Source organism: Camelina sativa, unplaced genomic scaffold (assembly GCF_000633955.1).
Source record: "Camelina sativa cultivar DH55 unplaced genomic scaffold, Cs unpScaffold00579, whole genome shotgun sequence".
In the NCBI taxonomy this organism is placed as follows: Eukaryota; Viridiplantae; Streptophyta; class Magnoliopsida; order Brassicales; family Brassicaceae; genus Camelina; species Camelina sativa.
The window spans coordinates 46,504-61,458 of NW_010921739.1; the positions used below are offsets into that span (position 1 = coordinate 46,504).

At 38.3% G+C, this 14,955-nt stretch overlaps 2 protein-coding genes across 2 annotated transcripts; both read right to left on the reverse strand.

Moving 5' to 3' along the window:
• Positions 1 to 2,172, reverse strand: LOC104773573 (pentatricopeptide repeat-containing protein At5g39980, chloroplastic-like). The gene has a single exon (XM_010498215.2). It carries the CDS (start codon positions 2,154 to 2,156, stop codon positions 123 to 125), a length of 2,034 nt encoding a protein of 677 aa, XP_010496517.1. The 5' UTR covers positions 2,157 to 2,172; the 3' UTR covers positions 1 to 122.
• Positions 2,173 to 3,380: 1,208 nt separating this feature from the next.
• Positions 3,381 to 14,530, reverse strand: LOC104773574 (O-acyltransferase WSD1-like). The gene is made up of 7 exons (XM_010498217.2): positions 14,254 to 14,530; positions 13,957 to 14,152; positions 9,088 to 9,455; positions 8,868 to 8,993; positions 8,562 to 8,771; positions 8,342 to 8,479; positions 3,381 to 3,509 (listed from the first exon to the last, which is right to left on the reverse strand). The coding sequence occupies exons 1-7, from the start codon at positions 14,434 to 14,436 to the stop codon at positions 3,381 to 3,383; spliced, it is 1,350 nt and encodes a 449-aa protein (XP_010496519.2). The 5' UTR covers positions 14,437 to 14,530.
• Positions 14,531 to 14,955: the final 425 nt, after the last annotated feature.

Sequence of the window (14,955 nt, forward strand, 5' to 3'; positions counted from 1 at the left end):
AAGAAGAAAAATAACAATCTTTCTTTATCCCAACCGCAAATGCCATGGATTGTTGCAAAGAACAGTGTGAATATACAATTGTCTTAACTCAAGAAAGCACAAGAAGAATCATATGACATTTGTCATCCAGAAAACGGCTTTAAGACTCCACGTTCTCTCATTCGATTCATGACTCTTGAAGCATCGTTTAGTTTATCTGCTCTCTCGTACAAAGCCGCCACAACCAAATGCAACTCCTTGCTATTAACATTAGGATCAGATTCCAATATCTCAAACAACGATTCAACCATCTCAAAATCTTTCTTCGATGAGTATAAACTCAGCATTTGGAAATGAACTTCATCAGGGAAAACACATCCTTCCTCTTGCATTTCTCTGTAAACCGTGTCTGCTTTTTCAAACTCTCTTTGTTTCCCGTACGCGTTCAACACCATAGCTATTGCATTTGAATCCGGAAAGTAACCAGCGGTTCTCATTTTCTCAAACACTTCGATGACATTTACATACCTTTGGTTTCTTGAGTAAAGATTGATCATACAGCCAAATACTGATATGTCTTTTACCTCCCCGGATTCAAAAGCTTGACGAAAAACCCATGTCGCCTCTTCAGTTCTCCCGGCTTTAGCCAGAATGGTGATAGCGGTTTCCCGAGGGATATTATCCGGGAGTTTTAACTCGTGAAGCAGTCGTTTAGCATGACCCATCAGACCAACTCTTTCATAAGCCACAATCATGGTCTGATACAGAACTTGATCGATTTCCACACCCGAGCTCCTCAGCTTCTGAAACAGTGTCGCAGCTCGGTCCAATTTCCCAGCTTTCCCCCATATTGATATAATAGTTGAGTAGGTAATGGCGTTAGGTTCAATACCTCGGTTCTGCATCTCTTGAACAAGATTCGTAGCCTTTTCGTGCTCCATAGTTTTCCCATAGATCTTAATCATCGTGTTGTACGTAACAACGTTTTGTACAATGTCTTTCCTCTGCATCAACCTGAAAAGATGAATTGCTTCACCGAAAAGCTCAGCCTCGCCGTAAACACGAAGGATGGTATTGTAGCTAACAACATTTGGTTCGATATCTATTTTCCTCAAACTCCAAAACAACCTATCAGCTTCTTTAACCATGTCAAGCTGACCATAAACATCGATCATTATATTACAAGTCGTGAGATCCAACTCACAATTCACCTCTTTCATCTCTGCGAAAACCGACAAAGCTTCTAAAAACTTCTGGTTCTCTACATAAACACTCAAGAGAGTGGAGTAACTAACTGTGTTTGGTAACACACCAGCTTCGTTCATCTCCTTAATAAGTAACCGCGCCTCTCTAAACAATTTGGCCTTTCCATAAACATTGATCATAGAATTATACGCAACAAGATCAGGAGTAATACCAGACCTCTTCAACCTCGAGAAAATCGAAATAGCCTTTGAATAATCACACAGCCTCCTAGAAAGCTCAATGAGGTTGCTATACAAAACAAGGTCACCTGAGACACGGTCTTGTTCCATCTTCTGAAGCCAAGACAAAGCCGAATCAAACATACCCTCTTTCCCAAACGAAGTGATAAGCGTCGAATAAGTATACCTATCAGGAGTAAGAGCTCTCTGACGCATTTCGTCGAACAGTCCGTGTGCAATATCAAACTGCTTAGATCTCAACACATTACGAAGAACTACATTGTAGGCGAACACAGAGGGTGTGTATTTAGCTTCCTCGTGAACCCAATCGAGCAACGCCAATGATCTCTGCCAATCATTTTCTCGAGAGAGAAGCGAAACCATGAACCGTATAGATAACTGTCTGTCTTTGTAAGTTGAAAGCAGAGAAAAAAGCTCACTTTCGTTCTGGGTCTGGTGAATTGAAGCTAAAAGCTCGTCCATATCGACGTCGTGATCGAGAAAAGTAGACCTTTGATACCTCCGATGTTTCCTCAACGCTTGAAACGACGACGTTGAGTTCTTCTTCTTCTCTGGTTGTTGTTTTTTCCATACCATTCTGGTTTGTGAAGGTGATGAAGAAGCAGAGACTGTGAATATGAGATTGCGTTGTCTAGCTTTAGGAATGGTGGAGATATGAGGTCTGCTTAAGGGTAATAATGGAAGAGAAAGTGAAGGCGAAGAAGATGAAGCAATAATATCTATGTACAACATTGGATTTTGCAATCTTTTCAAAAAAAAAAAAAAAAAAGATAAATCTTTATATAGCAGCTCCCAAACATTTGTAAACAGGAGAAACAAACGACGCCGTTTTGGTATTATTATTATTACCTTTTGTTTGTCTTTTACAGTTTTACCTACTGTTTAGCGTTGTTGACTTGTGTTTACCATATAGTTCAATGAAATAAAAAAAAATCAATGCTCAATGGTATGTTATTTAAAAAAAAAAATTACTAGCTAAATAACACTGAAGTCTTGAATAATTTAAATAATTTTCTATAAATTTTTTAATTCAAGAACATCCATTTGAGAAGGTTACATATGATTTTAACAAAACTTAGAACTCTTTTAAAATCTTTGTATACTGAATAGGACAGAGAATTCTAGTCAACAATACTTATCATATTGCTTTCCCTTTCATGGTAACTAATCACAACATATCGAGTCAGTCAAAAAAAAACATTTCTTAGTATATTGCTTTCTTTTTGGGTCATAAGGAACAATATAAATAAGTAGATTAAACATTTTTCAATCTCAATCACAATAAAATATGATGAATAATATCATGAGGCTCTCTAATATAATAGTTGTGGTGACTCTACTTGTTCTTGCATCTAGTCTTGCCCAGGCTAGGACCATGCAAGACCCTCAACAAATAGACTCTAAACCGATCCATCTACCACCGATTATCCCAACCGAGCCATTTCCTCCACCTCCACCAAGCCAGGATCCGCATACATCAGTGAAGCAGTTCCCAGTCCCAATTTATTGTCCTCCGGGTAAACACTATTGTATTTCTCCTGGAGTGCCCGGTCCTCCTCCCGCATAAACTCAAGTGTTCCTTTTGTAATATTAAACACCTAAAAATAAATACAATGTAAAACCTGTTTTGCATTAATTATTGTGCTTTCTAATCATGAATCTACAATAATTCGTTAACTAAATTTCATTTCTTATGTCTCACTTTGAGTCTTTGACCATGAAGTAGAACATTATTCTCTACAATTAGTCAAGTACATTAGGCTGACAAGTAAATCAACACGAACCAACGAGAATCTTGAACAAGATATCCGAACATGCTCCAGCTTCCACCAAGAATTCTTCTCTTTTCTTTTTTTTTTCTACATAAAAAATTCATATATTTGGCATGTTTAATTTGTGCATATTAGCTACTTGTAACACCTATTAGAGTAACCCTCATTCTGAAAATAGTGGCTTTCATAGCTTGGAGAGAGTCCTCCATTTCATCACAAAGCTTGTCCGGTTTGGGTATGACAGTAGGATCCGATCAACCCCTAGCGAGATTACCATCTTTTCCGCATAACTTAGAAAATGTATTGTCAGTGCCTACAAAAACAGAATCATGATATGAGAAAAAATAAAAGAGAAAGGTTACTAATGGTAGCGTAGTTGATTTAGGTTACTAATGTTTTACATACTCTTCCTATTTTATATACTCTTTACTACTAGTATGAGTGATGTATGGATGCAAATAAGCTCCTAATGTGTGAAAATCAAACTTTTAAATTGACTAGTAAAATACAGTCACAAAAGAGTAACACTTTGCCACCACTTTGCAACTGTCTTGAGACTGCTTTGCAACCGTATTGCGACGAATAAGCGACTAACACCTGAATTAGCAACGTTTGTGCGACTCTTTTCCCACTCTTGTTATTTTTGGGAATTAAATTTCATTTTTGAGATGTATGTACATCCTTAGATATACATTTATACTTGTATTTGACTGAATTTAGTAACTAAAACTTTTTGAAGGTCATAAATTTCAATGTTAACAATGAATACATGCATATGTTCCAAAGCCATCTTTGTAAAAACATGTCACCATGGAAGAATGTGTAGGACTTTAGGAAAATGTAATTCTTATGTTTTAAAAGCAATGTTTTACATGCTCTTCCTATTTTATATACTCTTTACTACTAGTATGAGTGATGTATGGATGCAAATAAGCTCCTAATGTGTGAAAATCAAACTTTTAAATTGACTAGTAAAATACAGTCACAAAAGAGTAACACTTTGCCACCACTTTGCAACTGTCTTGAGACTGCTTTGCAACCGTATTGCGACGAATAAGCGACTAACACCTGAATTAGCAACGTTTGTGCGACTCTTTTCCCACTCTTGTTATTTTTGGGAATTAAATTTCATTTTTGAGATGTATGTACATCCTTAGATATACATTTATACTTGTATTTGACTGAATTTAGTAACTAAAACTTTTTGAAGGTCATAAATTTCAATGTTAACAATGAATACATGCATATGTTCCAAAGCCATCTTTGTAAAAACATGTCACCATGGAAGAATGTGTAGGACTTTAGGAAAATGTAATTCTTATGTTTTAAAAGCAATGTTTTACATACTCTTCCTATTTTATATACTCTTTACTACTAGTATGAGTGATGTATGGATGCAAATAAGCTCCTAATGTGTGAAAATCAAACTTTTAAATTGACTAGTAAAATACAATCACAAAAGAGTAACACTTTGCCACCACTTTGCAACTGTCTTGAGACTGCTTTGCTACCGTTGCTACTGTTTTTGCGACTGTTTTGCCACCCTGTTTTGGCGGTTTATGTTCCCACCAATAATTTTGTGAAATTTGTCTAATTATTTACGCGTTTTTTTTCCCCAAAATTTTATACTGCGACTGTTTTGCGACTACATTGCGACGTCCGTTCGTTAATAACTAGGCAAACACTTAAACATTTTAACACTTCTTATTTTCTTTTTTCAATCGATCTAGGGTTTTTTCTCTCAAACCTCTTCACTCTCCTTCTCTCTCAAACACATCGATCTCTCCTTCTCTCTCAATCTCTCAATCCTCTATTGCTTTCTCTTTAAATCTTTTTCTTCTCTCTCTCTCTCTCTCAATCGTCGATCCGATGCCTCCTAAGACCAAGGTTGCTTCCAGAGGTCGCGGTGGCAGAACCGCCAACGGTGTCCGAATCTTCAATTCTAGCAGATCCTCTTCTCATTCGTCGAACCCTTCTGAACGCACAGACTCTGCAACACAGTCTGCAACCCATTCACATCAAAGCCGTCCTTCACAGTTTCCCCCGACAAATCCAGCGCCAATAAGTAGTCCATTGCCGACTACAGATCCACCGTCGAGGACAAATCAACCGTCGAGGACAAACCAACCGTCGAGTAGTCATCCACCGTCGAGGACAAACCAACCGTCGAGTAGTCATCCACCATCGAGGACAAACCAACCGTCGAGTAGTCATCCACCGTCGAGGACAAATCAACCGTCGAGTAGTCATCCACCGCGGAGGATACTTACACCGCCTCCGATTCCTCAACAAGCGCTTCTTCCTGTTCCTCACCCTCAACCGCCTCCGATTCCTCAACAAGCGCCTCTTCCTGTTCCTCACCCTCAACCGCAACCGGAGCTTGTTCCAGAGGGAGATAACGGCGACGAAGCAAACGAGGAAGAACAAAACCCTAATCAAAATGTCGATCACTACCAAGATCTGTTAGATGGTTTGCTAGCTCTTCCAGGCCGAGAACATCTACCACTCCTGTCTCAGCATCCTATCCCTGGAGTCGAAACTCTATGGTATAAACACTCTCTCCTCTTGTAATTTTTCTTTAAGTATACTCGGTATGTCACATAGAATCTTAAAAGCATGAATGTGTTCAATAGTTTGATCTTTAAGTATACTCGGTAACACTCTCTCCTCTTGCGGTAATAGGTTTACTAATCTGTTGTTTGTTGTTTGTTGTTTGTTGTTTGTTGTTGTTTGATGTTCAGTAATCGGTTGTTATTAGATATTCAATAGTTTCAATAGGTTATTGGTTCATATTTTCAAGTAGACTTACTCAGTTAATGTAACAGGTTTAACCGGCACAAAGGAAAGCTTTCTCGAGTCATTGCTGGAATCTTAAGGAGAAAGTTTGATGGGCCTTACTACAGTTGGAAGGTTACTCCACAACACATTCAAGAGCGATACTTCAGGACATTTGCGGTAAGTCAAATTATAGTTTTGACAATGCTTTAAACACTTAACTCTATATATATGAATTGGTCAATTTGCTAACTTAAATGTTTTGTGTTATTGTAGCGGAAGTATAATTGGGATATCGGGATTACTGAGCTTGTTAAAGAAGGTTTCTTGAAGATAGCAAAGAGCAGGATGAAAGGCATTGTCAGTCAAGTTAGGAGGAGTGGTGTACAACCACCATGGATTGGTGATAAAGTATGGCCTATTATGTGCGAATATTGGAACACCCCTGATGCCATTGAGAGGAGTGAGAATGCTTCTCATTGCAGAAACTCGGACCGTGGAGGCCTTGGAGTGCACAAACACTTAGCTGGTCAGAAATCATATGTACAAATTCATCAAGAAATGGTAACACTTCTCTTTCCATCCACTTCACCTCAAAGTTTTTCTAATGTTTTCATAATTTAATGCTCTCACGGCCACTTAAGCTCCTAATGTTTTTCTAAAATTTTCATAATTTAATGTGTTTCACTATCATTGTAGGAGGAAGAGCTGGGGCGTCCTGTATCACTGGTCGAAGTGTTTCTTAAAACACACACTCGGCCAGATGGATCATTTGTGGATCAAAAAGCCAAACAAGTTGCTGAGACCTATGAGAAGACCATAGAAGACAGACAAACTGACACGGACAATGATGGTCCAGATGGTTCAGAGAGTTCAACACATTGAACTCTTTCCCTTGAAGAAAGAAATGAGCTCTTCCTTGAGGTAATTCGTTTGTCTTTTGTGTGTGATTTTTCTTTGTCAATTTTGGTTTCTTAATGTGAATGATGATTGATGTTTATTCTTAGATTAACAGTCTCCTGGTTTTCTTAAATTTGTTTAATGAGCTATGCTTAGGAACCTAGAATATTTGATGTTGATTCTGCATTTGGTTATCTGGTTTGTGCTGATTAGCGAATGTTTATCTTTTGGTTTAGTGTACTCAAACAGATAACAGAGGTAACCCATTTGGCCTTGGATCACTTGTTGAGACACTAAGGAAAGGAAAAAGGAAAGAGAGTTATGCGAGCTCTTCTGCAGCAACTCTTGCGGAGCTTCAAGATCAACTTCGGCGCAAGATATCTGAACATGAGTCTGAGAATGCACGACGTGATCAGGAACACCGAGAGTCTCAAGCTGTGATCAACAAGCTTGTCCTCTTCATCTCTGAAAAAATTCCTGAATACTCAGCTTTTACGGTTCCTCCTCCTGCAGCCACCCAACCAGCTATCGCGCCTACAACCACTGCACAACCCATCGATGGAGGCACCACACCACCCTCCAGTCCAGCTGCACAAACCCCTACCTCTAATACTTCTTCCAACTAAACTTCTAATTCCCCTTTTCTTTATGTATGAACTTGCTTTTGAATATTGTTTCTTGGATGTTTAGGATGATCTTTTTGTTTTGGATGATAAGTTTGCTTGTGTGGTAGTTTCAATCATCATTCCTTTTGATTATTAGCATTTGAAATTCCCAAATTAATCACAATTAGGATTGCTAAAACGTTTCTGATTTGTGACTAAACCAATTAATAAATGTGACTCTTTTGTGACTATACCAATTCAAATAATGTAACTATTTTGTGACTAAACGAATTCAAATAATGTGACTATTTTGTGACTAACCCAATTCACAAAATGTGACTATTTTGTGACTAAACCAATTCACAAAATAGTGGCAGAATAGTTACTAAAAACGAACTCCTTAGCGACTACAAAAACAGTCTTAACATAGTCGCAATAATAAACGACTAATTTGCGACTCAACTGCTACTAAACTAAAACAGACTTTGCAACCCTTTTGGGACTAATAGGTCGTCCTTAATCCGTCGCTAAACCCAGACTCTACCGTTAATCGTAATACGGTCGTAAACATACGACTGTTATATGTAGTCACAAAACTGTCCCTAAGTAGACTTCGTTGCAGTTTAGTCGGAAATGTACAACTACCAATTATAGTCACAGTATCGTCGCAAATATACGACTATAAAAAAGAGTCTGTAATCCGTCGCAAATAAGCGACCATGTTGCGACCAACATATTTTGCGACCGTTTTTTTGCGACCATCGAAAAGAGTCGCGAAGTAGTCGCAAAACCCTTATTTGCGACTAAAGAGCGACTATAGTAGGAGTGGCAAATGGCATGTTTTCTTGTAGTGTTGTATACGTACATGAGCGTGTCCATAGACACTTGGAGCGATGTAAGCAATGGCGTGGCCAAGAAAACTGATTTCTTCTTTGGGACCAATCATGTTTGAAATGAATGTGGTCGTGTTCGAAACAATTCGTTCTGGAAATATTGCACCTACCTACAATGATAGGAGACTTATTTTTAAGTTCATAAGCGTGACAATAACAACAATCTGGAACTCGTTTGATCAAATCATATACCTTAGCTCCGAAAGTATTAAAGATATAATCTGTAATCCAATATGCCAAAGCAGCTTGACGTGAGTGTTTTTCCCGATTCATAGCAAATTGAGCCTTTGATAGGTACAACAATGGATCAGTCTCCAAGCCGATTGAGATCGGGAAGCTAATAGAGCTGAAGTAGTTGCCCCATCTGCATTTCGAATCCTTGGCCAACATATCTGCCAATGGCTTCATTCACGTTTTCACCTTGTGTCACAATTTATATTTACCTTTCTATATATTTAGACAGATGGTTAAGTAAATTTAGTTGTGTAGGTTTCTAACCTGGATTCCAATATTTGACCTTAGGTTTACACAAACACCTGCGATAAGTCGTATTTTTCCAGGAAAATTGCTTAGATAACGCGAGAGAGCGGCTTGTGTAACTCCAAGTAGAACATCATTGATAGTCTAACAACAAACATGTACAATGTTGACGCAAATGAAAAAGAAAAATATAAATAAAATAGATTTTGATTAGCTTAAAGACCCTAAGCGTACATACCATGTTCATAACTTCCTTTATAAGTTTTATGTCATCTAATGAGACAATTTTGTGACAAAACATCTTCTGATTATTTTCGACGCCCACAACACCTTTCAGAGGCGTCTTTGTATCCTTCAAGAACAAAGCTGTAGCCAAGAGAAGCAAAAGATCCACAAAAGTATTGCAGATCAATCTCATTGACCAAAAAATTGGTAGTACCAAGCTTAAGAACCATGGGATGTCTATATCTTTATGCACCGTCCGTTTAAGAACAGGAATAGTATCTCGGTGTGATGTATTCTGAGTACACACAACTAGGAGAGACATGAGGGATGTTCCATCTCCCAATGAATGGTGAGATCTTGTTACACAGACCGCTTCGGCATCAACCGTAACAAACCTGATACACCGGAAAGATAAATTGAGCTTAACAACATGAAGATGAAGAAGAAAAAGATCCAAAGATCCAAAGAACGAGATACTCCATTCAATGATAAAAGTTTGTTACACAATTGTTAAGTTGTTAGTCTACCGTACAATCAGATTATATATCTCTGATCTTACAAGTAAACCAACTAAACCGGGAATTAAAAGTCTAACCAACATCAGACCGGTTTATATTATAATATGCCCCCCTCAAATCAATATCTTCAAAGTGTCTGGTTTGGAAGATATAGATTTGATAAGGACATCCTCTGAAGTAGGTGATAGAATGGCCCTGGTTGAAGAGGTTTAGTGAGTATATCCGCATGTTGGTTCTCACTCTGAACATGAAAAGTCTTCAGCGTTCCTGCCTTCAGCTGATCTTGTACCGTATGACAGTCAATCTCAATATGTTTTGTCTGTTCGTGAAACACAGGATTCATAGCTATGTGAAGTGCAGATTTGTTATCACAAAACAACATCGCTGGACAAGTGACCTGAACATGAAGATCCTTCAATAATTGTTGAATCCATATTATTTCAAAAGTCGCTTGCGTCATGCTTCGGTATTCAGAATATGTGCTACTCCTGCTAGCAACGTGTTGTTGCTTCTTTGATCTCCAAGAAATGAGAGAGTATCCTAAATAAATGCAGAAAGCAGAAACAGAACGTCGTGTATTACGACAAGCTCCCCAATCAGCATCCGCAAAAGCATTAATACACAGTTCCGTGTCAGCCGCATACATCAAACCTTGACCCGGGTTACCTTTTATATATCGCATAACCTTATGAGCTGCTTGTAAATGTATATCCGTTGGTGCAGAGATGAATTGACTCAGTTGATGAACAGCAAAAGTAATGTCAGGTCATGTGATCGTGAGGTAGAGCATTCGGCCTATGAGTTCTCTATAAGATTTTGGATTCGTCAACCTGGTTCCCATATCCTTTGTGAGATGTAAATTGGGATCCATCAGAATATTACTGTTTGCAGCCTAAGAAACCAACATCCTCTAATAAATTCATCGCATACTTCCTCTGGCAAACAGATATTCCCTTTGTAGATCTAGCTATCTCCAATCCTAGGAATAACCTGGCTGGTCCTAGATCCTTGATCTTGAACTCTGATTTCAGCAAATCTTTCAAGGTTTCTACTGCAGCATCATTGTTACTAGCTATCATGATGTCATCGACATAAACTAGAACAACTATCATAGACGAGGCTTGCAGCTTAACAAACAATGTGTTATCAGTAGGGGATTGAACAAAGTTCGCGCCTAACAGGACTGAGGACAATCGTTTATACCACTGCCTAGACGCCTGTTTAAGGCCATAGAGAGATTTAAGAAGGCGACATACCAGATGTGGTGGCAAAATAGTACCAGGAGGTGGAGTGTAACCCTGAGGCAAGCTCATGTATATCTCCTCATCGAGATCACCATGCAAAAAAAGCATTAGACACATCCATATGTGTCAAGGACCATCCTGTTGCAGCAGCAAGTCCAAGTAAAGGCTTCACACTGGTTAGTTTCGCAACTGGTGAAAAAGTGTCAATGTAATCAACACCTTCTTGTTGAGTAAAACCTTGTGCCACAAGTCTTGCTTTATACCATTCAATAGAACCGTCTGCATTATATTTGATTGTGAAGATCCATTTACAACCAACAACATTCTTACCTGGTGGTAAGGACTCCACCTCCCAAGTCTTAGCCAGTTCGAGAGCAGAAAGCTCTGTATTAGCCGCATTAGTCCACTTGTCTGATTCCATGGCTTGAAGGAAGGTTTTGGGTTCGGTTTCAGTATTGTAAGCACAAATATATGAACAAAAAAGAGGATTCAGTTTATCATAGGATATGACAGAAGAGATAGGATATGGGGTTGTATGTGTCTTAGGTGGGATGGGATTGTTAGGCTCAGTAGTGGTAGAGATAGTTGCGGTGATATTTGGGGTTGTAGGTGTAAGAAGAGGATATGATGAAGGAAGGTGTAGAGGATTAACGGGATTGGTAGGTGTGGTGATGATAGGTTCAGTAGCAATAGGATGTTGGGTGATAGATGTAGGTGGTAAAGTGGAAATAGAAGGAACTAAGGCACAGTGATACTCAGCTAGATGACGAGGAGCTTTAGTAGCCCGCTTAGGTCTAGCATTAGGTACACCATTAAGATCCGAGTCCCGTGTCTCTGAAATAGGTTCCACAATGGTGGCACTAGAGTCCCTATGTATATGTGGAGATGATGATGTACATGCATGATGTGTAGAAGGAATGATATCATCAATATGAAAAGTTTGAACAAAATGTAGAGGAGCAGGCAGAGGCAAAATTGTGTTAGGAAACATATCCACAGAGTGAGATAACATATCACTAGTCTTAAAAGGAAAAGTACTTTCATGAAACACAACATTCCTAGAAATTGAAACTGAGTGTGATTCTAAATCTAGTACTTTGTATCCTTTATAACCAACAGGGTAACCTAAAAACACACAAGGTTTAGCTCTGGGAGAAAATTTATGCCTATCCTGAACATATGTTGAAACATAACAAAGGCAACCAAAATTCTTTAACAAAGTATAATCTGGTATTTTCTTAAGTAGAAGTTCTATAGGCGACTTATTATCTAATAATGGTGAGGGAAGTCTATTTATTAAGAAGACTGCAATAAGAACACAATCATTCCAATACTGTAAAGGAATATTAGATTGAAAAAGCAAGGAACGAGCAACATTGAGTAAATGTTGGTGTTTACGCTCAACAACAGAATTTTGTTGAGGAGTATAAGCAAACGAAAAATAGTGTAACATGCATAATGTGTAGTTGAATCAACTGTTGTAGTTGTTGTGGAGGTATCTCCTGAATACTCTGAATAGGAGCTGTATTATGAGCAGGCATATACTGAGAGGACATCTGCTGTGGAGGCATGAATTGATAAGAACCATAGTCAGAAGCATTGGGGGTCATCTCAGAATGTACATTAGCAATAGCATTTGCTCTCTGCATTGCATCATTAGGTGTCAAAGATCCTCTCGGCTGAAAGTGAGTCATCCTAGGTTGTGGCTGAGACATAGACATCCTCGGCTGAAACTGATTATTAGCCTGAGGTCTAGGATTGTAACCCATTGTAGTCGTCTTATAGCCTGGAGGAAAACCGTGCAATTTGGAACATTTCTGAACTGTATGACCAAGCTTTCCACAATGAGTACAAACCGACTTCTGATTGGAACGAAAAGTATTATAAGCAGCTATATAAGCATTCTCCATTTCTCCCTCAACTTGGAAAGCCACATTATCTACTTGTGTAACATGCTTAACAGTAGTTTGACGCTCATCCTGAGTTAACATATTGAAAGCTGCTTCCATAGTGGGTATCGGTTTTAACATCAAGATATGTCGCCTTGTTTGATCATAACACTCATTTAATCCCATAAGGAACTTAGTGACACGACTTCTCTGCTGAAGTTTCTCCCACTTAACAGCAGCATCACACTCGCATCTTCCGCAAGTACAAACAGGAACATCTACATAATTCCTATATTCCTCCCAAAGAGTAAGTAACTCAGTGTAATAAGTAGAGATATCCATAGAAACTTGCTCAAGCTTACTTAGACGTTGTTCTATAGCAAACAACCTAGGGGCATCATCCTGTTGATAACGAGAACATATGCTCTTCCAAATACCTTCTGCTGTAGGTATGAATAACAAGCTCTGTCCAATCTTCTTGGATACAGAATTCATAAGCCATGTAGACACCATATCGTTACATCTAGACCAAGCTCCAAAATCTCGATGCGTTTCAGGTGGTTTAGTGATCGTACCATTGATGAAGCCAAGTTTATTCCTGACATTCAATCCCATCCACACAGAACGCTTCCATGAATGAAAATCTGAAGCTGCAACAAGACGATCTGAAAAAAGATTCAACCAGCATGATCATTGTTATTCAGATAAAAAGGATTCTCATATTGATCCGTTTGATAACGCGATGGTGAATTCGCTGAATTAGAAGTGCGATTCACCGGATTTGTAACAGACGAGGGAGGTACTAGGTTAATTGAAAGAAACAATAAGAAGAAGAACCAGAAAACAAACTATGATTGCATCGATGAGCTCAGAGATCACAGCCATGATGATTCTCGCAATCCATGAATAAGTAACGACTGGTAAAATCATCTTCTCTAACTCAATCACTCAATTCAAGCTCCAATGTAAAGAGAAAAGCGGAAATTACAAAAGAAAGCTTTGATACCATAACAAACCCGATACACCGGAGCTTAACAACATGAAGATGAAGAAGAAGAAGATCCGAAGATCCAAAAAACGAGATACTCCTTTCAATGATAAAAGTTTGTTACACAATTGTTAAGTTGTTAGTCTACCGTACAATCAGATTATATATCTCTGATCTTACAAGTAAACCAACTAATCCGGGAATTAAAAGTCTAACCAACATCAGACTGGTTTATATCATAATAAACCGTTTTGACGTTGAGGATGTGCATGTCCCATAAAGGTCTTGATTTATCGAGATGAAGCATTGTTAGACGTGAAACATAGTCTTCAACATAACCTTCTCCATTGTCGCCGATCTCCCCGGGGTCTATATCAGGTTCAAATACATGGTTTTCAACATTGACTTGAGTCTTAATCCAGCATGCACCATCATTAGACTGTGAAATTGGAGATTAATTAACGACCAAACTAATTAAGTCATATATTAGATCGATTAAACACTAAGTAAAATTGGTTTAATTATAATATGCGTTCTTACCAATCTTCTTGAGAAACGAGGATGCTTAGAAACATTCAGCTTCAAGGCATGTTGTATAACATCAGCGTTGATCTTAGTTTTGCAACCGATCATGGTGAGGATGCAACAGTCGTTGCCCGGCGATTGGAACACACGAGCCATAGGGCTGAGCGGTTCTCCATCTTCGTCCTCCTCACTGATCATATTCTCTTTCCTTCGCTACTTGCATACGTGATACGTATATATCATTTCCCGGGATCGCACGTTCTCTTACACGCTACCATATGTAACTTAAAGTAATATAATGATAATGGTACAGCTTTTCTTTTTTTTGTCGATTAGTTCTCTTCTTTTACATATTCACATAATCACATTTATCAAAAAGAAAGCATCTTTTACCTGTTAGTTGTATCTAGGGCCCCCCTTTTTACAATATCACTACAACAAAAACGGTATTAATTTAACGTCGGTCATTAGTGACTTTAACGTCATTTTCAAACTGACTTTAAAGTAATAACATCGGTTTAAAAACCGTCGTAACACTACGTCACGTTAAGTATATTAGCTTCAGTTTATAAAATGACGCTTACTTTTGAAATCAAAACTTAACCATCAATCCTAATGTAAAGGTTTTTAGGGCATGTCCACCGGTTAAAATTAGATGAGTTTCTCCAAATATATAATTTTACTAAACTTAATATCTCTATTATATTATTTAAGCAA

Bases quoted from the DNA above. Each gene is read 5' to 3' on its own strand.
- LOC104773573 (XM_010498215.2), bottom strand. From the start codon at position 2,156: ATGTTGTACATAGATATTATTGCTTCATCTTCTTCGCCTTCACTTTCT.
- LOC104773574 (XM_010498217.2), bottom strand. From the start codon at position 14,436: ATGATCAGTGAGGAGGACGAAGATGGAGAACCGCTCAGCCCTATGGCT. The intron at 14,153-14,253 runs GTAAGAACGCAT...CCAATTTCACAG, and splicing joins CTCGTTTCTCAAGAAGATTG to TCTAATGATGGTGCATGCTG. The intron at 3,510-8,341 runs GTACGTATACAA...CTGTTTTTGTAG, and splicing joins GTGTCTATGGACACGCTCAT to GCACTGACAATACATTTTCT.